Genomic DNA, 25,981 nt, shown 5'->3' with positions numbered 1-25,981 from the left:
ATTGCCTGATCCAGCTAAGTTCTAGAATAAGAGTTTCTTTTCGATAGAACCTTTTATGTTTTAAAGTTAGGAGAACGTTATTCTCTTTAAGTTGCATTGAAGAGAAAAAGAGACAGCAAGCAAACTGAAGCAGTTTCTGCAGTTTCAGGTCCTACCTCCTGTTTTGTAGAGAAGGTCACTGCTGTCATCCTCACGAGGTTATGAGTGCGTCCAACCAGTGTTGACATTGGGGCAAACTTATTTTCACCTCTAACCATCGTTACTGTGTGAGGCAGCATAATCTCCTTCTTCCTCCTCCTCCTCATTTAGTGGCTCTGCCTTGCTGCTACTGCCAATTTAATTCACCGCTTCATTTCTTTGTCTGTCAAAATATCCAAACTACTGTACTTTTCACTAGCTGACTAGTACTAAAAAAGCATGACTGAGTTGGGATACAAATGACAAATTTGAAGTTAGCATATTGTATACCACATATTGACGGATGTTAATAAGCTCCCTGTTCTCCCAGACGTGTCACCTCTGATTCAGTCATTAAATGACAAGGCTCCGAATAATAAAATACATCTGGAGTACCAGAAATTTATTTCCTGCCATCAGAGAAGATCAATCTGTATCTCTCTTTGGGAGAAAATCAGCTCAGATTAAATTTTGGTTTTGCTTTATGTGGTACCAAATTGCAGCACGCAGCGTTATTTTCAGGGTAAGGAGAGGCAGATTCTCCTTCCTGATGGCTGGGAACAGAGCTCACATGGGACTGGGACAACTGTGGTCATTGTGGTACTTTCCTCTCACCTTGTGTATTTGTTGCTCCCTGCCCTTGTAGCCCTTCAGAAGGGGGACAAGGCTGTGTGTTGTGTTTTTTGAGGCAATGCATATATGTTGTGGTAATGGCAGAAGTGTGATCTGAGCCTTTTGTTTGTTTGTTTGGGTTTTCTGGGGGTTTTTTGTTTGTTTGTTTTTAGTTCCTTTTGTGTGCTCTGGGCCTGTCTGCTTTGACCCAATGTGGTGGAGTTCAGTGTCACCCAAAACAGGACCTGGAAGCAGAGGCTGGAGGGTTAGGCAGGAAACTGGGCAGCTCTGAGCAGGGTTTAAAAACAGAGAAGCAGTTTCCAGGTCTTGGTAGCCTTATTGGGATCTGGCCTATACAACTCATTATCTGCAACTCAGCAAGACAGGGGAGCATGCATAGGATCAAATACAGATATTGTTCTACCAAACTTTTTTAATTACAGTTTCTGTTGAGCTTGTGCCAAAGGCTTTGGTGAGGCCAAAGCTTCCTGTACTTTGCCTTAGCCCAACATTCAGTGTTTCTGGGAAGTCTGACCTCAGCCTAATTATCACACAACTAAAGTGTTCTTTTCCTCTCTTGGATTTGAGCCTCTTTGAATACAAAGTGCATTATTAACAGCTTATATTGACACCATTGTGACTAATATATAATTTCAGATAAAGACAAGAATAATTGATCATACATTCCCTACACAAATTATAATACAACTGTATTACATTATTTACTTTTTTGAAAATTTCTCATTACTATGAAGCAATGATGATGTCATACTATGAATAAAACTTAGTAATATGCAAAATAAGTCATACTTATATCACTTGTATAGATACTAAGCACAATGTAGAACATAGCCCAAACTGAAAAATCTCATTCAGTGGAGGGAATTCCATTTCACATAATTTTTTCAAGGTCACAATGTCTCTGTTATCTGGATTAAAAAAAAAGGCAAGGTCAGCTGGTAAAATCATAACGAAATAATGCGTATAGGCTTTAAAACATTTTTTTGATGGCTATTTAAAGCAATTCTGGTGTTTTAGAGATGCTGTTAGTCTTCACCAGTACTCATCATATGAACAGGGATTATCTCCAAACTGTTATGTTCAAAATCCAGTGCAGCCTTTATGGTGTGCCTGCTTTACATTTTAGTCTATTGATCCATAGTACCACGCATCTCTTTACTCTTTTAACTGTATGCAGTTAATCAGTAACTTAGGTTTTGGCTCTGTTGTATTTTTTATAATCCCACTTTTTTGATATGATGAAACTTTTGAGAAGCACATTGTGCAGTTTCTTGTATTCCTCAAAGAGGATTCTACATTAGGTTTCTGAATATTTAGGCAAGATATTAAAATTAAGAAGTTTTTTGAAGACAGATTCTCTTTTAAAATTGTAAAATCTTGCTGTTGGTATTAACCAGTTGTTGCATTTCAAAGGAGTATGTGCCCGTATGCATTCATACAAAAGTATCTGACGTGAAGACACTGCACAGCATTTTCAAAGGCACAGATGGCAGCTAAGCAGTTCGACCTTTCTTGGCCCAACACAGGGCCAAATGTTCTGTCACAGCTGTGGGAATTAATAATACAGCAGAAAAACTGATCAAATGTTATAAATAGGTCCGTTTTCATTTCCAGGAGTCAAATAGAAAAGAGAAACGTCTCTGTCTCTACAAGTGCTGGGACTACCTCTATTTGCACCATAGCTCTTACCCTTCCTTATCGTGATATGGAGGAAGAGGTACAAGTTGGTGCAAACTATAGATTTATCCACTTCTAGGTCTCTTTCTGCTGACAGGGTGGGTCAAGGGAGGTTGTAGATAAATTAAAATGATTCTATGCGTTATAACATTCTGCCCTGTGTTATTTTAATGAGGAGGCACTTCAGAGGGGAGTGTGAATTTGCTTAGCTGTAGAGCTGTATCACCCTTCCTTGAAGAATAACCATGACTAATCCTTGTAAAGCAACTTTAATTAGGGAAGGAGCTGAACTTGGGAAGTGCTAAAAAGCACTCTGTGAGGGTTGTGGCAAGTGAGTTTTATGAAGGCACTTATAGAGCAACTTCCCTGAACATCACAGAGCCCATTGTCTTTGCATGAGAATTTCACCTGCATCAAAACTGAGGTGCAAGGGGAATAAGTGCAATTCAGGATCATCTCCTAAATCTGTAAGCAGGGAAGCACAAAAATTTGTGAGATCTGATGATAAGGGGCTGAGTACCAACCCTATTTTGATTGGGAATGTCTCTATAACAGCATCAGTTGTCATTTCAAATGACATACATCTAATTCTGCTATGTCATCTCCATACTGTTTTAAGGAATTAGAAATAGATTAGAGCATTACAGGACTCAGTCCTGCAAGGATTTATATGGAACATTTTGCACTTTTTTGTAAGTGTTATGGGGTCATCTGTGTCATTTTGTAGGAACAAAATTTACATTTGTTTTCCTTAGGAAATTATTGCAGGAACAGTAGTAAAGAGTATTATAAGAAAGACACTTAGTAACCAGCTCTCAGGTTTTGTTTCGCAAAAAAACCAAAACAAAACAATAACAACAAGATGAAGTATTCTGACATTCTGTGTGAACATGCTCATACTCTTTACTCTTTTTTAATTCCTGTTTTAATCTTTTTTAAAAAATGAAAATTAAAATCTGTAGCTTCATCCTGGAGGAGAAAACATTGGCACAAATTTTAATAACAATGAAGTTACATGTCCGTGCAGTTAATACTTTCTCTCTCTGCAACCTTTCCTACTCATTGCTGTTCCCTGTCTGAGATGCTGAAACAAAACAGGAGAATAAAATCAATAATAAAAATGAAAAACTACAATGCTTTAGCAGTGACTAATACAAAATCTGGTCTCCTGAATGTTGCCCTAGCAGAAAGTCCAAGTGACTGAGCTGCTGGGTAGCTCCTGAAAGCTGTGGCATTTGGAAGAAATCAGTTTGACCTGCTGAGTGGGTTCTAATCCTCATTGGGATTAGCAATCTAATCAAATGAGACTGGTAAATATTTGAGAATGGATTAATTGCTTTTAATCACCCTGTTGATGAGAAGTACATAAATCATGCAGGAAAACCTTATGCTACTTTCTTTCTATCATCTGTTATATATATATATATATATATATATATATATATATATATATAATTTTTTTTTCCATGAAAACGCTTAAAATCACAAGGAACTAGAGCATTTGCACAGAGACTTGATGGCCACATTGGCTTCCATGAGGACTCTCTCACTTCTGAACACAAGCATAGATTACCCTCCACCCTATACCTCTTCTGTGCCTTCAAGTTTATGCCCCATTTTCTAGCTGAGACTATCTCAATGTCCTCACTCCTGGTCCTTTGTCTAGGCTAAATCCAGTGATTAACATATGTCAGTCTTCTCTGGTTTATACGGGAGAGGGAAAAATGCTCCAAATGGGAACTGTCATTGCAATGGAGGGAATTTTTAGAGGAGACTGCTGTTGGCACAAAATTAGAGCATTGCTTCAACTGAAAGTCTGATTTAAGCCGAGAAAAATTAAAACCTGAAACAGAAGTCATGTTGCTTTAACTCAGATTCTGGATTTGAGCTTTTGAGATTGCAGGGGAAAGATTTGTATTGTGCATGGCTTTTCACATTCTGACAATTACATTAAATGAACGTAAATGTGTACTTTGTTCTGAAAGAAAATGAGTAACATCCCTGCTTCCCTTTCCGACATGCTGAGGCATGTTCAGTGAATGGCCCTGTGCTGTACTGGCTGGTTTTGATTTCTAGTGGACTGTTCACAAAGTTAACTCCTCAGCATAACTGCCCAGCTGGCAGCGAAATCTGAGTGCAGAATATAGAGGTAATCCTGCTCATGTGTGCTTTTGATTCATTTAGCCTCACAGATTTCAGTAGCTTTCTGATTTCTTTACAGTGCAAATTAATGTTAGTGAAAAATGAAAGCAGCAGAAGCACTTAAGAATTTGTCTTTGAAAAATTGTTGACATCATGCTAACACTTAATATCGCCCAGATAGGAAGTGTGGAGCTGTATGCTGGTCTAATTAAATTTTTCAGGCCAGGTTTGTAAAAGAACAAAAACACACACAAAAAACCCAAACACACCCACCCGCCCCTGCTCCCCCCCCCCAAAAAAAAGGGAATTAAAAACATAACAAAACAAACAAACAAAAAACCACAGCCAACCAAAAAAAAACAAAAAAAACCAACCAAACGACACACACAAAAAAACCCACCAAAACCCAAACCACCACAACAACAATAAAAGCACACACATATCAATAAGTAAATCTTACTTTATGTTGTTATCGGTTATCTGGGCTGAAATTGAAAAAGTAACTTTTCTTCTGGTTTCTGTTTGCTTCCCTCCTTATTTAGTGTGGACATATCTGTTTTACACATTCAGCTGTTGCTGTTTGACCGCATGTGACTGCACATACTCAGTGTCTTGTCATATCTCTGTCACTGGGCAGAAATTCCTGCTAAAGGAGGACTCTTATCCTCCAATATCATGGATCCTTCACCAACAAAAAAAAAAAAAAAAGATAATTCTTTGGAGACAATAACAATGAGGTCTTTCACATGACAAGGAATTGAAGGCCCCACAGAAATCCAGCTTTCTCTTTAGAAAAGCAAAATTATGCATGGGGAAAAAGAAGGGTGCTGATGGGTTGTGAAAATTTGTGCTCAGAAGCAGAGAAAGTAATGAGTTGCTGTGGACGTGTGTCATGTTGTCTGTTGTTTTATGATTGCTGTGGAAACGCTCATCACAAAGTACATGAGCAGCACCCCACCTAGACCTGAGAAAGATTATGGAATAGATAAAATGCATAAAAGTAGGGTAGGGTTACTCAAAAAGGCATTTATAAAAAAAAAGGTTTATCAAAATAAGTGATAAAATTGTTACAGTTCCATCTCATTTTCCAGACATAAGAGATACTGTGTATAACTTACAGAAAACCTTCGACCTTTTCAAACCTAAACCCTTCTGAGTGCTCGACCTTTATGGCCTGGATTATTGAGAAAATCCCTTAGGAACTGTGATGAGCTGTGCACTGGTCTGACATGAGGCTGGCATGCCAGAGTGACACTGCATGTTCCTCAGATAAGGTGAAGGTCAGGTCCATATATATGCTATATGAGGAACTGTCATAGGCTAAAAATACAAGAAAAATTAAAGTCCTGCAAAAAACAATTTTTTGGGGAATTTATATTTATGAATTTATATATTATTTCTATATTTCTATATTATACATTATTTTATATTCTATATTATGTATTAAACAGTATTATATTAGATATTTATTATTTATAGTTTTACTTATTTAACAAAGTTGAATTGTAATTTGCATTTTAAATTAAAAACTTCCTTATGGAAGCATCTATGGGAAAAAAATATTTTTTAAACTGACAGTGTATAAAGCCACAGTGATTTGTGGGGTTTGGGGCTTTTTTTTGACTACCTGAACTTTTATCTGAAAAAGGAAAATCTTCAGTTGGAAGTATAACAAAAACTTTCATTGATAAATCAAAAATACAGTGATTATTCTGCTGTTTATTGAGCATCAGGTGTGCATTAGATGTGCTTGAAAGCTGAATATAGTTTACATTAAGTGCAGCCAGCAGGTCTAGGGAGGTGATTGTGCCCTTCTACTCTACTCTGGTGAGACCCCACCTGGAGTCCTGCATCCAGCTCTGGAGCCCTCAGTACAGGAAAACGTTGACCTGTTGGAGAGAGGGGGCAGAGGAGGCCACCAAGATGATGAGAGGGATGGAACACCTGTGCTGTGAGGACATACTAAGAGAGTTGGGGTTCTTCAAGGGGTAAAGGTTTTAAACTAAAAGAGGGGAGATTTAGGCTAGACATGAGGAAGAAATGTTTTACAATGAGGGTGGTGAAACACTGGAGTAGGTTGCCCAGAGAGGTGGTAGATGCTCCATTCCTGGAGACATTCAAGCCCAGGCTGGACAGGGCTCTGAGCAACGTGATCTAGTTGAAGATGTTCCTGCTCATTGCAGAAGGACTAGATGACTTTTAAAAGTTCCTCCCAACCCAAACTATTCTATGATGCAAACAAGCATGCTTTCATTATCTTAGGATTCCCTGAATTATAGTCTGTAAACTACAGAGACTGAAAACTCATGTTAAAGAGAGATTTTATTTAATTTGAGGTCTGGTAAGACTCAGATCAATGAATAAGACAAAAAAGCATTTTGAAGCATAATCAACAGCTATTCTGGTGAGTGAAAAAAAAAGATAACTTCGCACTGTTTTATTTGACATCATATTATTAAATATACAATGAAGCTAGCTATATAAAATGTAAATTGTTGGAGCATGTAGTTATTAAATAATGTTACTGTTTTCCTATATTTGAAACAATAAAGGGTTCTGATTCCTTCTTTTTTTGTACTTTTCCACATTGTCTTTGATTAGTTGTTTCTATATTTGAGAAAATGTTTTAGTTCCTCAAGTTAAGATGCAGTAATTATTGATTTTTGCATGGATATTTTTGTATTAGTCAAGCACCTAATGGCTTAATGCTTATAAAGGGGACATGCATCTTCTCTGAAGAGCTGACTGTAAAAAATAAAAAGGTCTTGATCCTGAGAACAATGAATGATGAGAGTAGCTTTTTGCAGATGAGTAATCCTCTCCCGACCAAAATGCTACTTGCTTATATTTCTGTTGAGTTAAATGGAAACATACTTGTATATACTTGCCGTGAGTCCTACATGAGAAGTAAAAAGGCTAAATATTTGCATTTGTGTTACATGTTTTCTCTTTCTGCATATTTTTGTTGGAGATGTAAATATGCAAATGTGATGTTTGTGTGGGGTTTTTCTGTTTTGGTTTTTTATCTGCTTTACTAGACGTGAAGATAAGAGATTTAGATTGATGATTCTGTGTTTGGATTTTTTTCTCAATTACGGCGTTACTGTTTTCTTAATAGTTCACATTGAATCCTGCAAATCTATTTAATGACAAGAAATCTTAGGGAATTTTATGGTGAACTTTGACAAGATTGGATGCAGGTTGTCCTTCAATCCCTCTTTTCAAAAAGAAAGGAGAGGGCATTGTGTCGTTTTCTTTATCAATTAGTAAATCAATAGCTTCTCATCAAGGGTCTTGAATGCGGTAATTAATGTCACTTCGTGTTTCAAAGCTTGGCAGCCTTGGAGTTCAGAAATGTTTTGAAGCTTCCCAGGCTCACAAGTAAAGATGCATAATGACAGAATGGAATAAAAGAGCTTGTTCTTGGTCTTAGTCTCTGTGTGTGTGTGTCTGTTCAAACCTTGCTCTGGACCTCCAACCTGAGTAAGCACAGTGCACCCACAGGGAGATGTACAAGTGATTTAAGCTCCTGTGTGTGCACACTGTACATAGGCACATGTACTTATTTGTCATAGGGAATCCCAGGCAGAAGTGTGGTAGCCCCAGCCTACCTGCTGTAAGCCCACACTGGGATCATCAGGGCCATGGAGCCACCAACAGCTGATGATGTTAGCCATGTGGCTCCCCTGCGTGCTGCACAAGCTGGTGCATCTTGCCCATGGAAAGCCCCGGGTAGATCTTTGACAGGTCTAAAAGAAAGCACTGTGTCTTTATCAGTGGTCAGAGTGGTTATTCTTAATTAGGTCTAAAGAGAGGACCTGGCTACAGGCAAAAGATATGCTATAAAAAAATATGAAAAACAAAGCTAAAGGAAGCTCAAGGTGTGGAGACAGTACCAGGTAAGGTCAACTTACTGTACCAGGTGAGGTCCTGTTTGGCATTGCAGCTAAGCCCACCTCATGGCCAGTTGTCCCAGAAGGGTGCAGACCTGCCTTCCTGCTCCTGCATGCTCCCGTCATCTCCCTTTGCTCAGGTGCTGAAGCTCATCCAGCCCCTCAGGGCCAGTTCAGGACCTAAACTGGCAGAAAATGTGTGTACATAGGGTACCACCCCTGCTCCGAGGACCAATGCACTGCAGACTCCCTGGCAAAAGGCAAGAGAAAGTGTAAAGGGAAAGGGACAACAGTGAAAGAACCCCTCTATTAGTAGCAATGGGGTGTTATAATGTCAAATTGTATCACTGTAATGATCATGAACTAAAGCAATGGATGCCCATCAAGGGAAGCAGATAGTGTTATGTGATGGGGCACGGAGTTTTAAAGAAGTGATGATATATTTAAGATGGACCCAGTTCTGCTTTTAACTCTGTCACAGACTCACTGAGAGGCCTTGAGCAAAAAGTTTCCCACCTCATTGCCTCTTTCTCCATTTAAAGTGACAATAACATTGCCTTCTCATTGACAGTTGCTATCCAGGTGCTTAGATGTCGTGTTTGGGTTGCAAACTGGCTTAAGGAGAGAAGCCAGAGAGTGGTAGTCAATGGTGCGGAGTCTAGTTGGAGGCCAGTATCTAGTGGGTCAGTACTGGGGCCAATATTATTCAATATATTCATTAACGATTTAGACGAGGGAATAGAGTGTACTATCAGCAAGTTTGCTGATGACACTAAGCTGGGAGGTGTGGCTGACACGCCAGAAGGCTGTGCTGCCATCCAGCGGGACCTGGACAGGCTGGAGAGTTGGGCAGGGAATAACCTGATGAAATTTAACAGGGGAAAGTGTAGAGTCCTGCATCTGGGCAGGAACAACCCCAGGTTCCAGTGTAGGTTGGGAAATTACATATTAGAGAGCAGTGTAGGGGAAAGGGACCTGGGGGTCCTGGTGGACAACAGGATGACCATGAGCCAGCACTGTGCCCTTGTGGCCAGGAAGGCCAATGGCATCCTGGGGTGTATTAGAAGGGGGGTGGTTAGTAGATCGAGAGAGGTCCTCCTTCCCCTCTACTCCACCCTGGTGAGACCACATCTGGAATATTGTGTCCAGTTCTGGGCCCCTCAGTTCCAGAAGGACAGGGTCCTTCTGGAGAGGGTCCAGCATAGGGCAACAAAGATGATTAAGGGAGTGGAGCACCTCCCTTATGAAGAAAGGCTGAGGGAGCTGGGTCTCTTTAGTTTGGAGAAGAGGAGACTAAGGGGGGACCTTATCAATGTTTATAAATATATAAAGGGTGAGTGCTATGAGGATGGAGCCAGGCTCTTCTCGGTGGCAAACAATGATAGGACAAGGGGTAATGGGATCAAGCTGGAACACAAGAGGTTCCACTTAAATTTGGGAAGAAACTTCTTCTCAGTGAGGGTGACAGAGCATTGGAACAGGCTGCCCAGGGAGGTTGTGGAGTCTCCTTCTCTGGAGACATTCAAAACCCGCCTGGACATGTTCCTGTGCGACCTCACCTAGGCGTTCCTGCTCCAGCAGGGGGATTGGACTAGATGATCTTCTGAGGTCCCTTCCAATCCCAAACATACTGTGATACTGTGATGTCCTCTGTTAGGGAATGTTGCGAAAGCAAAACCATGAAGTGCAGAACTTGAAATGTGGAGAAGTAGAAAAAGACATGCTAATTTTCTGTGTTGCTTTGATCTACAGGCTTAAAAAGATGAGCTTTCTTTTTAATTAAAGTTGAAGCTTCATTACTCCTGAGTAGATAAGAACTCAATGTGAAAATATCATTGCTATTCAGAACTACCAGAATCTATTGCAAGTCATCTGTGAATCATCTCTAATTAACAAGGTGCTCTATTACAGGGCTGTCTGAACAATGGCAGTCTATTCTTTGCAACCCTCTAAGCTAAAGCCTATTAGCTTTTCATTATCTCAATTATTTTTAATATTCTGAAAAAGCTGTTTGTGGGTTTTGCCTGCCAAAGGACTCCAAAAAGCAAAATTGCCATCAGAAAAATAAGGGCATGGAGTTTACTTCCAAACTCCCCAAGAAGGATATGCAGATTACCTGAAATATGTGGAAATCACAGCTGATGTGGACTTTCTGTGCAATCTGATTGTATGACCTTTAGACCCACTATTCATTTTCAGCCAAGATATCAGGAAACGTGCAAGGCTTGAGGGGTAAGTAAAAGCAATGATGGAGACCAAATCATCTGTGTTTAACTTGAGAGCAGATTTGTAATATGCCAACAATTGGAAGACATTTAATGTGTCTTCATGATCTCCCTAAAAGACAAGTTACTGAGTCTGAAAACAGGTGGGGGAAAAAATAAAAATAGATATGTATTTTCCACAACTAGAAATTGTAAATAGAAAATTTGAGCTGCTAATAGAAATTTGTCTGCATAGCTAGTTCATATTAACTTCAGTAGCCAGCTATCTCAGGGCATTTGAAGAATTCAAACCCAGCTGGATATGAATTCAGCAGTCAGCATTCATATAAATGAAAATAATTTGTTTGCCCGTTGATTTAAAGATAACATGGTGTAAAGGATACTTGTGGAAGTGTCTGTGAGGAGTGCGTTTCCTGCTATGCATAGAGAGTCTGCCCTGGTTAAGCAACAACCCTTTGGTCACTGAAGGCTTAGGGCAGCTGCATGAGCAGTGTGACCCATTTGAGAGCTGCCAGCATCAGATATACGTACATGTGTTACTCTTGTATTTTCCAACCTGTATTTGCCAAACATCCATGCTATAGTTCACAGATGTTTCTTCTTCTTTCTGGGGATGTGAATTTCTCTGGTAAGGTTTCTTTTCCATCCTTGAGTTTCTTCAAGGGATTATTGTTTGTTGATATTTTCCCATGGCTACAGAAGTTAAATCAGGCTGGGAGGACAGTGAAGTTGAGGCTGGTTTTGTTTTCACTGGAAAGGGGGGGACAGTAAAATTAGCAGAAGTTATTAGCATTGCTTCTCTGAGATTTGAGAGATTAAGTGCCAGTAGTTTAGAAAATGTAATTTGGGTGATGAAGGTAATTACAAAAATGTTAATGTGCTACTGTAATTAAAAAAAAAAAAAAAAAAAGTTTATAAACGGGAAAACTAAAATAGGAGCATTCCATAAATTTCATATTCTCCTATTAACTAGTTTGACACAGGTAATTTTGTCATGTTGCTGCTGGAAGGCCTAGTATGTGCTTAAAAATAGGAACAGACAAAATATGAGTGATACGAAGGCTCTGTCTGCTCTATGCACAGTTGAAAAGGTTTGGGAAGGGGCTGCAGAAGGATGTTGAAATCATACTGTAATGCCCTTGTAGTATGAGAAGTGTCTAATATCCTGTGTACCTTATCTGGAAACAATCACAGAGGAAATAAGAGAAGATCTGAGGAATATAGAAGTGAGAGAGAAGATGAGAGAATTCAGGAGTGAAAGAAGACAGAAGATACTGTAAATGTTAAGAATATAGTAAAGTCACAGTGATAAATAAAGCAGTTTTCAGTCCCTAATATGTACAACAACAAGGCTCTGCTGTGCCTTTTGGAATGCTCTTTGATGGCCTTGCCGGTGTGTGTTGTCTGGGCATCACAACATGAGCAAGCTGCCCTTGAAAACTCTTTGGAAAACTTAAGAAGTCTCTATTGTCTGTAGCAGAGGGAGAGGGAACCTTGTTACAAGTTTTGGTAGCAATCTCATTATTTGTTCCTTGTATGTGAGGTATACGTCTATTTTCTCCTTTGGGAGTTGAAGCAAAATCACGATTTCAGTATTTTCCGGTCTCCTAATAGATAGAAGTTGTGTCCCACGTCACTTTGTGTGAAAAGGTTGCATATCAGACATCAAAGGAGGTATCAGAATACAAAACCAGATCCCAGTAATGTATTAGGCCAAAGGTGTGATATTTCAGTAAATATATATAGTGTGAATCACACACTATACACTGTATGCTTTCTGAATTTGAGATGGCTTCTTAGTGGCATTAACATAAGCTTACTGTTCAGAGATAAGTGGTTCAAATAGCATTTTTCATTGGTTCAAAAAAATGTTGAAGTCCAACATCAGATTGCTGGTGAAATAATGAATTTGTGCTGTGTGTTAAGGCATGTTTCATTTTCTCTGAACAGCAGTCACTGTATTCTGGTAGACAGTTCCAATTGGAAAGAGTTTTAAAACATCTTGGCCACAAGTGTGCATTGTGCCCCATAGTGTGCTAAGTAGGACAGCAGAAGTTCTGTAGGATTTTAATCAATATATCTAAGTGTATGAAAAAGCATTTGAACTTCTATTAAATAGTGTGGATTACTTTATGGTAGAACTAGTTGTACATTTTAATCTCTAGTTGATGAAAACCAGACAAAACAAACTGCCATTTTGGAATTGCACATATGGAAAATAGATTCTTGTTTCATATGTGTTTGTGTTATACATAGTGTTACTTATTTCTATCTATACCTCACATTGAATTATAGGGTTATTTCGTGATTTGAAAGGATGTACTAATTCCGCTGAAAGATGTCAAAGATTTTAGTTGACTTAATATGATGAATTGGCTTTTTTTTTTCTCTACTAGGTTGTCATTAGGTTAATCAAACATTTGGATGTTGTATATTCTACATTCACTCTTTATAACTGATTTCACACACTCGTTGGATGAGTAGGAAGATACATACAACTTGCTGAAATTTCATCCAGATATTTTTTGAAACATCAGGCAGGAAAGCTCACTTGTATTGTGGGCAGGATCAGTTACGCAGAAAGAGCACGTACTTACTGCTGCCTGGTGGCTTAGGTGAGAGCAGTGGCCCTGCAGTTAAGAGAAGGTGACACTTTATGTAGCTGAATTCAAATAAGAAAAAGGTCGTCTAACATTTTGAAAATATCCACATTAATAGTGGGCTCCAGCCTTGTAAAAGCAATCAGTCCTGAGTCAGAGACATTTGTCTGACTCGTCTTTGTTGCCTTTATAAGATGCTTTCACTGCACTGCAGTGCCCGTCTCTGGACCCATGTAGTACTTGTGCTAAGTGGAACCCTGTTCATCCCTGTGTCTTTGGACAGCTGCTGGCTGGTGGCCACTTTGCTTTGTTCCCAAGTGATTTGCCTACACACACCTCTGCAGTTGAGCACTGCTGTGAGGTTATACACGTGCAGCCTAGGGCATATGGATATTTTCAAAGTAGCTCTAAAAACTCAGGTTTGATTCCTTCATGGTGTCACAAATCTTAGAGTAGATGCTAACACAGTAATTTTGCTAGTACTATTCCCACATCCTTCTCAGTTTCTGGTGTTCTGAAATCCTGATGTCAGTTTCTTTAGCTTTACTATATAAAGTGGATGGAATATGAGTTTAATACTGGTTTTGGTTTGTTAGCAGTAAAGTGGGACCTTGGGCTGTATTGTTCTAGGTAAATTAACAAATTATTATGTGGCTTTGTAAATATCAGATGCAATATAACTAAATTTTTCGAAGATTAAAATGATTTTGCATTATTTTTTTTTCAGTTTCACACTTCCAGTGTTGCTGTATTAGAGACAGAAAGCGGGGGTGTATCACAACGCTTCAGACCTTTTTTTTTTCTCTGCCTGTTTCTTCAGCTTCTATTTCAAAAATAGTCAGAGAGCTGTGCCTGTAATTTGGAGTCAAGTACTGTTATTACAATACTTCAAATCAGTCCTTCAAAATTTATCCAAAAAGAAACACAGCTCAACAAGAAGGAAGCCAATACTCGAGATTTCAAGAGTGATTACTGATTTTTTTTTTTTTATTTATGAATCTCACTTTTGTGGTGTCTAACACGGGGTAGGTGTTCATACAGCCTTAAACCTGATTTTCAGTGAGTGTTACTTGTGTGATATATTTCAAAAATTTCCCGTATCATTTTCCCTGCTAAATGTAATGTCTGTGAAGGTAAATTTGCATGTCCCAGTGGTTTATTCTTTTTGACATTACTCACAGTTAATCTCTTTCTGTAAACAAAACTAACAAATATGTGCCAGGCCTTAAACTGAAACGTTGGCTGAGAGCACGTAATATGGTCATTGTGTTTACTCTGAAAGAGCTCTCATGCAGTGATGGAGTGCTCCAGCCCCATTTTACTGAAGGAGATTTGAAATAGGGATGTAACTAAACAGCGGTGCAGGTGCAAATCTTTAGGGTCCTGAGTTTTCACTCACTTATCAAAATCGGGGACCTCTCTGGAGTACACTCTGGCTCCTTTCTGGCTAAAAATATCTGGATTTTTTTCGCTGGGGACATGAGGTGCCAGCAGGAAAGCATAGGAGAAAAACAGTGCAATCCATGCCCCCATTCTAATAGAGGATCCAGGATGTTGGCTCAGTTTTGTACATGCCCTGGAGCTAGACATAGCCACAGAGTTTAAGGTTCTTCAAGGTCGTACAAGACAGTCTCAGATATAGAAGGAGGATTTTAATTCAGGTCACTCAGCTGTACTAAATATGATGCTTTTTGTCTACCTAGTTTATTTTTGTACCTTACTGTGTAGTTTTGTTAGCTAATCAAATGGAAAAAAAAATTATGTGAAATTGATACTTTGCTGAATAAAAGTTTGCAAGCCCCATTCTACACTTGTCTCTCTCTAAAGATTTCCATGTCAAACCAGGCTTTTCTGTTCACTGCAGCATCAGTTTGGTCTGCTGATGGTTATTAAAAGTAAAAATGGGACTGTCAGTAAAAATTCCATGCACTATTTTTCCTGTTAGGTGTATGATAGACCCTGTCAAGGTAAATTTGCCTATTAGCAGATTTCTAATGAATGCATTCCTGCAATTAGAATTGTTCGTGGGTAGTCTGAATAAACAGTAAGCATATGCCATGCATAATGAAGTTCTTCCATCCAATTTTGTATTGTATGATGTTCACTCAGTGTGGATATTCATAAATATTCATGTGATAAGATTGTTCATACTTCAGTTAACAAGTAGCATCCTCCTTTCTAGAAAACTTCTAGCCTGTTATAGGAGAACAGTATGATTTTCTGCTTATTATCTAAAGGGAATAAAGCAAAATTATCTTTTTAGCAAACTCCTTCGATTGTTTTGGAGCAGGAGCTTGCATAATATGAAGACTGGATTTTTGGGTTCTTTACCTTATACTTCTGTCTTAAACCACCAAAATCCAGCAAGACCAGTACTCAGTATCAGCTGAGAAAGTAAAACTCTTAGTGACATCAGTAAATGAAAAAAAGAAAACTGTAGCTGACACTTCTTGGCCTGTTTTCAATGCAGTTTGCTAGACAACCTAATCTCCATCCTAGATATAGTCCACAGCCAACTGACATGAACGTGGCCAGAGATGCTGTTGCGTGTTCACTTGAGTCTCTAAGTAGCAAGGCACATATGGGAGCGGTCAATACAGCAGTTGTGACACTTGCCAATCTGATGCTCAAACACTAACACAAGATGGTTTTGTGAGAGTTAAAACGTCTGTCATCTGCTGAAAACTCAATCAAATCTTGTTATCTTGTCCTGGAGCTATTATTTCTGCAGCAGTTCCACTTCTCCCTACACAACATCATGTGACTACTGGGTATTTAGGAGGGATTGGGGAAGTCAATTTGTAACCAACTGCAGTGAGGAGACCTTTTCTGCACCAGCATGACACATACAGTCATGGTTTGCCCTCTCTGTGCCACCAAGTAATTTTTTTTAATCTCATCTGCTGTAGTAGTCTATTAGAGAGAAAAGTACAGAAGATTTTCCATCTAAGCTACATGTATCCCTACAAAATATTGATTTCAAATCTACCAAGAACTTACTTTGATGCCCAGTTTTAAGACCATTTGAAGTTGCTGAATGGCATCCACTAAGCAGAATATCACCATATTGAGCAAAACTGGTCTTTTCAAAGACCTGTTCTTTCTCTTCTGTGACCGCTGTATTTGTATTTATACTAGTCACCTTTCATATTACTGACAATGTGTTGGACAGTGCTTTTAGCAATTAAGGAATTAAAGATATGTGGGTATAAGTTCTGTTTTCTTCTTCATTTTGAGCAGTGATTTTAATTTTCAAAATGCCTGAAGGAGCCTGCACCTCCACTGGAAGCTTCTCATAGGTCAGATATGGAAAAGACTGAAAATTACTGAAGCTTGTGATACATAGATAGGAGCAGGAGGAGAAAAGGGAGAATAAACACTTTATTTCCTGTCTATTCCCTTACATCCCTGTCCAGCCAACACTGTTGATCACTTTTCACTGGTGGTGAGAATATCTGAGATGGCAAGTTGCTGCTTGTATTCCACAGTATTGACAGGGCAGCATACCTTTTGTTTGTTTGTTTGTTTTTTGACAGAGATAAAGCTCCAGTCAAGTAAATGGCAGGTTAAACTGGATAAGTTATTTAATTAGGTACAGCAACTGGAAAGGCTGGGACCCACACTGGTGTGCTGGTCTAATGAGACCAAAGCCCAGGTATTTCATTGGGCAAAGCCCATTGTGTTTTTTTTAAGAAACATCAATAAGAAAAATAGTCACCTCACTCCTTCATTGCGAAAACAAAAGCCATATGGAAATTTGTTCAGCATCCAAGATCAGGAAACAGCAATCACTGAGAATGTACCATCTAATCACCTTCGGGAAAGAGTTGTTTCTTATTCTGCTTATTAGTGTCTTTTGGAAACATCTGCTGCTGCTCCTGCTTTTCTTTAATGAGAACATAAATGGTACTGTGTAATTCACCTTTTCTACAGCATTGTTTCTTGGGCCCCTATTGAGGCAATCTGATTTTCACTTTCTCTGCCTGCTGTCTTCTGCTAATCTCATTTGTTCTATCTATGGTGTGTGTGCCTCTGCTCTCTTCTCTTTAGATATTTTTTTCTCATTTTCTGATGAACTTATTGAGGAAGGACAGGTGATACTGATGATTCATCCAGCATCAGCCACTGGCTTCCTTCTTGCTCAGGTTCTGCATAGGCTGCTTTGATGCCCCATGTGAATTTCCAAAGTCTACGTCCTTCAGTCTGTTACTACTCTTGGTAGGTTCCGTCTGTACACATGAGGAAAGGACCTTTAGCTTTCGCGAAATATTAATTGGTAATTCTCCTTTTATCTTTTAAAAATTGGAATGTGAGCTGTGTAATATGTAATTTCAAGTGGTTACTGTTGAAGAGTTTGTCTTGAGTCCTTGTTTTGGGCTTTTTTTGTTCTTTTTTAATTTTTTTAAGCCCTTTTCTACTTGAAGTGAACTTCATTTTGCTATTAAGCTCACTTGGAGTAGGCACAGCCGTGGTTTTGTATTTATTTGGTGTTACAGCAAATATACTTCTAGTTTTAAAAAGTATGTTTCAGGATACACATTACTGGTTAATGCAAGTGCATCATATGCCTCTTCTACCAGGTTTGTTGTTTATTCTTGTCTTAAACAGACATTTGGTGGATTTCTTTTTCCATTGAGTTTCTCAGCAGTTAAAATCACTCAGAGGGGAGCTGATAAATAATTTACAGCCATGAATTTCTAAGTGCAATGAATTTTCACATTGTAGGTTGATTTGACAGTTGTATGTTTAGAAATGTAACTATGAATGTTCCAGTTGAACTTTTTTTTTCTTTTGCCTTGCACTTTTTTATTAGAGCCATTTGGAAAAGTGGATTTTGTCTGACTAGCTGAAAGTTTGAGTTCATGTTTTTGAGGCCTCTTCTTATTTTGTTTTTGTGAAGCAAAGTTAAGTTCTATGCCTTAAAGCATAACACATGAATGCAACTGCAGGAGAATTTGTTCGCCAGGTAACTATCTCTAGTTTTACATACTTAAGTATTTTGTTTTATTTCTGTATTTGTACCCTTTTTTATGTACATTTTTGCAACTTGATTGCTTTTATTTCTTGCAGTTGGAAGAGAACTCTGCCATATCTCTGCTCTGCTGCCCAATAGGTGAAGAGCAGTATCCTGACACTAATGGTTGGTTTTCCTCCTGTATTTATCCCTGATTGAAAGGAGAATAAGAAAACAAAGAGATCATGCCTATCTCCATCCCTGGCAGGGATGTAAGAGACTTGCTCCCTAGCCTGAGCATGCAGTTCATGTTACAGTTTAACCTTTAGCTTCAAAGGGTAGCTTTTGCTCTGGTGTCTGATGTTCACAATAATTTGCCAATACATGTAACTGACTTTTTTATTTTATTTTTTTGGTAAAGAACAAAATTCTGAATGTAATAAGTGTACCTGATAGTTAAGTATTAAGTCATCGCCTGTGTAATCTTCTTGTAAGCTTATTACATAGAAGAGACATTTAGTGGTGAATGTGTGTCCTTATACGTGAAAGCACTACGTGCAGAAGGGGATGGCAAGTCTGTGCTAAATCTACTAGTATAAGTAGTAACAGGCACTCATCTACTGCTTATTATTACACAGCGCTGGATGTATACCCACTGAGTATTCAAAACTGGGAAGTTGCCATGTCTTCATCACTTTATTTTGACATCTTTATTAAAGATGTCAGTGTCCAGGTGGGATTCTGTTGTATCTGTGGTGGGAAGGGTCCAGGGAGCTACCCTGAACTTGTCTGATTGCTATTTAATGCTCAAGTGGCTTATGCAGGTAGGAAAGTGGCTGTCAAAAGCCATTGTCAGCAAAAAGCCTAACTAGTGTCAGGACATCTCTTTGCCAGACACAGGATGGGGAAGAAACAGCAGCAGCAGCTGTGCGGTGTGACAGAGCAAGGGAGGGGGGGTCAGGTAATCAGGTGAGTGCCTGGGGCCATGGTGCCACTTAGGATTTTACCGCTGTGAGGTCATGAGTTATACCAATCAAACTGCTTTCTCACCTGTTTATTGTTTTTCTTGCAGAAAGGGTTTTGGTGTACCTATAGGTACCTTAGTTTTTGCTTGGACAGTTGCCTTCACTCCAGGATCTTTAGCCAGGACCCAATGCAACTGTAATGGCAAAGGGCTCCTAGCATTGACATGGCTTACACCAGGGCAGCACCTTGAAAGCAGCCCCAGAAGATATACTTCTGTTGCAAAACAAAAGAATTGTAGAAGTGATCAGAAGGAGGTGCTATGAAGAGAAAGGGATAAAGCAGACTGCCACTGTGCTACAGTTATCTTGGAATGGGGGAGACAGCAATGGTCCAGGCACACAAGAGTCAGAGGCTGTAGGTGATCATCAGCACTCATGATAGGATTCCCAACCTGAACTCCTTTTTAATGAAACCATAAACTCCAAAATGTTATTTTTCTTTTTCGTTTTCCCTTTTAATTTTTTTTAAATGCTTTTCCAGGTACATGTAGACTGTGGTGAGCTTTAGACAGAAAAGAGGGACAGAACCTGTGAACAAAGCAGGTAGTGACAGGCATGACCAGCCACCATAGTTCACGGCAGAGTCCAGACATGCAATTAAACCAAAGTATGTCTTTCTCTTTTAGAGCAGATTGATTGGAATGGTATTGTCATTTAACCTCTGAGAGTCTTTTCAGGCTGGAGCAGTGTCAGCTCTCCCTGGGCTTATTTATCTGAGTCATTAATAAGTCATCAGAGCCATTCACTTTCCATATGAGGTTATGGGAGAAAGGCGTGTCTGGGTGCTCCTTGGTAGTCAGAAAGGAAAAGCTGCCAAGGACACAGAGCCCAAGCTGTGTGCAGCTTCAGTCTCTGGCTCATATTGAGATTCATTAGTTTTTGAAGAAAAGCTGAAAAATGTGATTATGTTGGGAGGGCGGGGGTGCAGCTGTAAGTCTGCATGCTTCCAGTATAGTGAGCAGCTCAAAATTACAGCCTGTAAATAGATGTACGTATTTAACCTCTTAGAAGGGCTGTAGCTCACTGCTATAGTACAATAAGAATAGTAATACTTACAATTTAGATTGTGCTTTCTATTTTCAGAGCTGTGCCGGTGTTAGGTTTTTTAATGTAAAGTGGGCGGGTAATCCGTGAACAGGATTTTAAGCTTTTGATTTCAGGGTGGGGGCCTGACGTTATTTGGCATAGTCCCCAGGATAAAAAGTGGTTCAGACCCTTCTGCTCTGGCAGTGGGTCCATGGCATCTTTTAGCCTTCTCCTAGGAGAGAATCTTGTGAAGGAGCTGATTATTTTTTTTCCCTCAGATCTGACCACCGTAGTCCTCAGTAATTATAGCGGCGTTGAAATTCCGAGCTAAAAACAGAAGTGCAGCATGTGCCTTTTCCCCATGTGATTCAGAAACCAGGAAATGGAAAGAGCCTGAGTGAGAGGGGAGCACAAAGCAATAGACACATCTAATATTTATCGCAAACCTGCTACGCCTGGGACGCAGGAGCTGTCATCTGCTGGGGCTGATTATGCACGCAGCCAGAGAGAGCCTGATTGGGTGTAGTAGGACCTAAGGCGAGGGGCAGAGGGAGCGGGGAGAGAGTTCAGCTCGCCGCACCGAAATCTAAACACGGGAAAGAGAGAGGGAGTGGAGTATAAAGCCTTTATGCTCTGAAGAGCGAGGAGCCGGCTGCGGGCTCCTATGCCTCCGGCAATATACCCCGGGAGGGTCTAGCGGTGCCCGGCTTGATGAAGAGAAGCAGGCGCTTCGGAGGATCTCCTGGCCGTGGATACAAAGAGGGGGCAGTCAGGATGCGCTAGGCTGCCGCCGGCGGCACCGCAGCTCCGCCGTGCTCTGCGCCGCAGCCGGGACGGGGCGATGGACATGAACATGAAGAAGTTCACAGTGCGCCGGTTCTTCTCGGTCTATCTCCGCAAGAAGTCTCGGTCAAAGAGCTCCAGCCTAAGTAGATTTGAGGTAAAATTCGCCTTAACTTAGTCAAATGCAGCAGATACTGTTAGGTGCTGGTAACAGAGATAGAAGAGAATGCCTGCGCTCACTGATGTGATAAATAGTTAAAGGTGATTTTTCCCTAGAGGTGGTGATGTTTGCACCTGATGTTCTCTGTTTCAGTGTAATTCAGCGCTTTTTCTCGGTAGTATTCAATATGCTGCATAATACATTTAGTGTGTTGCTAAGGATCCTTTTGTCAGCCTGGGCGGGGGGGGGGGAGGAAGCTGGTTCAGGACATCATGAAGTTGTAGGAAATAATTACGGATCCACTTAAATTAGCACACATTACACCATACTTTGTAATAGCCTCATATTTTAGCCCTCTTCCATTGTGCACATATCACTTTTTCTCAGTGCTAGATTTCCAAATAATTAATTAATTTGCTAGTGCCTTTTATATATATATCATATGTAAAATGGTGGGGTTTTTTGCTTGTTTGTCCATAGGCTCTCATGGTTACACAGATTTTTGCATTTGTCTTTCCTCTCACGCATCCCAGTAATTTTTATTTATTTATTTATTTTGTTGTAAGGAGAAGTTGTTCTTCAGGAGCAGGGGAACAAAATCAAATCAAACCTAAAATGGTTTAGCAGTGTGGGGAGATAAAAGCAGTTCAAGTCCAAGGTATTAGCAGATAGGAATGTGTGAATGGGGTAGAACCAGGATTTTTGCCTCCCACCCTCGAACTATTGTTCTTCAGCCCTATATTTGGAGCTGTCAATAGTCGTTAGGATGCGAGATCAATTAAATAGGTGTCAGTTATATTTATGTTGTTCGCTTTATCATTGCAGATGATCTGCAACCTCTGCATTAAAATAGAGGTAGATGGGGCCTGATTCCCCTTTGCCTCACATTAGTTTTGTGCTGGTGTACTTCAGTTGACCTCCGAGAAGTTATTCTCATTTGCACCGGTATTCCCAGGAGGAGGGTTAGTGTCATGCTGTGTGAATACATTTTAAAATGCTATTCCCTTGGTGTCCTATTTAAAGTACCAGGTAATTGTTTGAACATAAAGTTCTTCATGTGTCATTGCTTAAACAGGCCATAGAGAAAAGCAGAGGTTTTGGCCAGTGTGTTTGTTTCTTAACTCTTTAAAATCAGCTTTCTTGCAAAGTGGTCATGTATGGTATCTGTTTTGATTTCACTCATCGAGTAGTCATGCTATGCATTTAAAAAACTAGTAAGTGGAAGTTGTTAAAGCTCCCTCCTTGCACCAACCCTGACCCTCAGGGACTGATGGGAGCCAGGGGGCTAACCTCTATTTCCCTGTTGTGAACTGAGAAATGCAAAAGCTGAGCTGAAATCCTTGTAACACACTGCAAATCCACCAGAACCAACAGAAAGTATATCTGGAGTCACTGAGTCACATGAAGGAGTTCTGAGACAGGGGAGTGTCTTCTCAGGCTGCCAGTGTCAGGGTGTGATGTTAGGAGGGGAGGTGGTTTTGAGACAGCAGAGCTCCACCAGACCTTGTAACTGGTCATTTGACATTGCCATAATTTAGGAGAAACAGATTCCACTATGCTAATTACTTAGTTTACTGGGTAATTTCGCATGAATGACCAGTACAACTCAGCATTTGGAACATACCAAACCCTGCCTTCATTAAACAAAAAAAAAGTCTTCACAATCCCTTTGATCATCATTATTACATTAGATTTAGTGGACTTCCTAAACACATAGGAAATAGTTTCCCTGATGTGAGTTGTTTTGTAATGTTGGGGTTTTTTGTTTGTTTGTTGTTGTTTTTTTTTTTGTTTGTTGGGGTTTTGTGTGTGTTTGTTTGTTCGTTTGGTTGGCTTTTGTTTTTGTATTTCTGATTTGAAATAATTTGCTTCAAGAAGCAGACTGGTATGTATCCTATTGCACAAGAGCATTTTATCTACTTCCCTCCTCATTCCCTTGACTTTGCCGTAATGACCAACTTTATGCAAAGTGACTCAGTATTATCTTGCAACAGGGAATAGGGGTTATTCCATCCAGGAAGAAAAAATGATTCATAAAATCTGTTCTGCTGTTTAAGTGTGAAAATCATCAGAGATGTTCCCGCTTAGAGGGGAAAAAACAAACATGAACATCAAGCCCTCTCTGTGATTTCCATGCATGAGTACTTCTGTGTATAAATTCGTAATTGCAGGCTAATGAGCGCTTGTCAGCCAAAGTGCAAGGAAGTCTGTTGGTAGTTGGATTTTTATAAGTTAGAATATTCTTCATCTTAATAGGTGGATATTTTTAAAGAGGCAGTAAAAAGACACAGGTTATTATATCATAGAATGAGTAGAAGTAAAATAAAGGGAAGAAATTTGGGGAAAACATGTAGCATTGCTCTGCTTAGTGTATGTTAGCTAATGTACCTGGCAGAAGTTATGTGTTGCTAGATGTCATTTGAAATTTGGAAGGGGATTGTTCCTAGGTTGTGTGAGATTTTTGATGTGGTATTCTTTTGGCCAGGCAGGAAAGAGGGTGGAAAGGTTTAAGACTTTGATATCTTTTAAATACTGCTATTAGAGTACATTAAAAATACTAGTTATTAATATTATATGGTCGATTATTTCTTTTTTTCTACTGTGGTGTTCTGCTATGCTTTAAAATCAGTTGCAGTGAGCTTCATAACTTGCAGAGCAGGGATACAGATGCAGAAAATGACTTAGCAAATCACAGCTTGTAACCTGACCTTTACTTAATTGTTTCATATGCCAATATCATTGCTATATCTGAGACAACAGGATTACTGCCTTATGTAGATAGCTAGGTTTCACACTTTGTCCCGTTAAAGGCAGCAGTGAACACTCTGGTAAATGAGATATTACTGGGCTTTTGTTTCATCTTGCCTAAAATGTGTGTCCTTTTTATTATTCTGGGAAAACCTGACTGAAATTTGAACTTATTTGGCTACACTTTTGGGTTTTCAGTTTATATTATTTTTCAGTATGGCCTGCATTACTCTTCATTTATAAGGTATCTAGTGATGTAATTTTATTAAATGTGCAGAGCCAAGTTTTGCCCGTCTGCATGCACACAGAGTTCTTATTGAAGTCAGCTGAAAAACCAGCAAAGTCAATGGGAACTGCATGTGTGCATTCAAGAGAAGGGCTTTGTTTATGGTTCTTGCTGAGTGTTGATGAACATAAATATGAAACCATCAGGAGAAAGTACGTACAGTGTGGATCTGCTAAAGACTTTGAGCCCCTGTGGAATGCATCTTATGGCAGTGAGCAAAATCCCTTGATTTATAAATCAAAAGTTAAATATGCCATTTGAATAAGCTAGGAAAGAAGAAAGCATGAAAAGAATTTGATTGTGTGTATTCCAATGACGCAGAAGCCTTTCTTGGATTTTTTTTGAGAAAATGACCAATTAAAACATTGCTCTTGATTCTTTTTGGAGATGTTTCTGACTTTTGCATTCCTGATGTATTTTTATTTCATTATGCTGTTTCTTTAGTTCTTTTAATTCTTGTTTTGTCTTGCTGGTAATGGTGAATCCAATTTCTGTTTGGTCTATGTGTGGGGCTTAGAGCCTAGCAGAGTTCTTGCAAATGAATTCACAATTAATTTGGAGCGTGGAGTGTCTCTGAGTAGTCAGATGAGAGAGACAGAGCCTCCTGCGGGTGATTCAAGTGTGGGTCCTTCTTGGGTGCCAGCACTGACATGTAGGAAAAGGAAGCAAGGCCATGCAGTCTGCTAAGCAATAGTGCAGAAGGACTGGTACTGACTCTATAATACTTGGTTATGAGAGGTTTTCGGTTCTTATCTTAGGCTCTGATTCCGATTTCCTACAGGCTTAAATTACGGAAGCTTTAGTAAAGTGGCCAGCAAATGCTGAGCTGGACTGTTCTTTTTGCACAGTGGACTGGAGCAACGCTTCACTTGCAAAAGCTTGTGAACTCTTCTGTGCTTAGATAAAGAACAACTCTGTTTTTTATCAGTTGAATGTCCTTTAGTCTGTCTTCTCTTTTTTATTTTTATAGATAATAACTTGATAGAAGAACATATTCTTTCTGTCAAAGGTTAGACAGAAAGAGGCAAGCTGAAGAATGGAGATGAGGATTAGCAGCCCAAGATCAGCTCTGCAAGGTGCAAGTACTGAGGCAGCTTTTTAGTTTTGTGCGTGGCTTTTTTTTTTTTTCTTTTTTTCCCTTGGTAATGATAATCTTTGTGATATGTGTCCTTTTTACAACAGAAGTTACCAACACTATTGTAGTCTGACTTCCCCCAGCTGCAGGCAAGGCTCTTATGAGGAAATCCTGCAATCCTTGTAGTCTTGCATGGTTTGCTGGGGGGAAGGGAGGCAGAGCAGGGGAGGGGAGAACAGGAGGAGCAGGTAGTCAGTCACGTCACTTGAGGAGCCAGGGAATCCAATTTTCAGGCTCACTTTTATAACTTGCTTTGTCATAACAAATGGTTCAGACCTATGTGCCTAACATTCCCCATTTATAAAATGAAAATTATGATGAATATTCAAGTCCTTTGATACTATTCTACCTATTTACATTGGTTTTGTTAGTAAGACAGCTTACTCACATGTGTGCACATTTGTAATAAATAAGTCATTCCCCAAATACTTCTGACTTTATCCCAAATAGTTTTTTGCACCTCAGGCGTGCTACGTGCTCCTTTCCACAAGCCTCAAATTAACTGCAGAGCTACAGA

General features: G+C 39.5%; 1 protein-coding gene across 9 annotated transcripts in view; it reads left to right on the top strand.

The window, feature by feature from the left end:
- Positions 1 to 25,981, top strand: part of RPS6KA2 (ribosomal protein S6 kinase A2) — a 309,958-nt gene that overhangs the window by 121,365 nt on the left and 162,612 nt on the right. The window contains exon 1 of one of the 9 annotated variants that reach the window (XM_065057599.1): positions 9,971 to 21,292. The exons of 7 other annotated variants lie outside the window; for them this stretch is intronic. In XM_065057599.1, the coding sequence (XP_064913671.1) occupies positions 21,194 to 21,292 (99 nt within the window). In that variant the 5' untranslated portion in view covers positions 9,971 to 21,193. Of the gene's footprint in view, positions 1 to 9,970; positions 21,293 to 25,981 lie in introns of those variants that run through there. One more of the 9 variants, XM_065057601.1, reaches the window with a different exon arrangement.

This window comes from Columba livia, chromosome 3, assembly GCF_036013475.1.
Source record: "Columba livia isolate bColLiv1 breed racing homer chromosome 3, bColLiv1.pat.W.v2, whole genome shotgun sequence".
Classification (NCBI taxonomy): Eukaryota; Metazoa; Chordata; class Aves; order Columbiformes; family Columbidae; genus Columba; species Columba livia.
The sequence above is the reverse complement of the archived record's forward strand: the minus strand, read 5'-3'. Positions and strand labels throughout refer to the sequence as shown.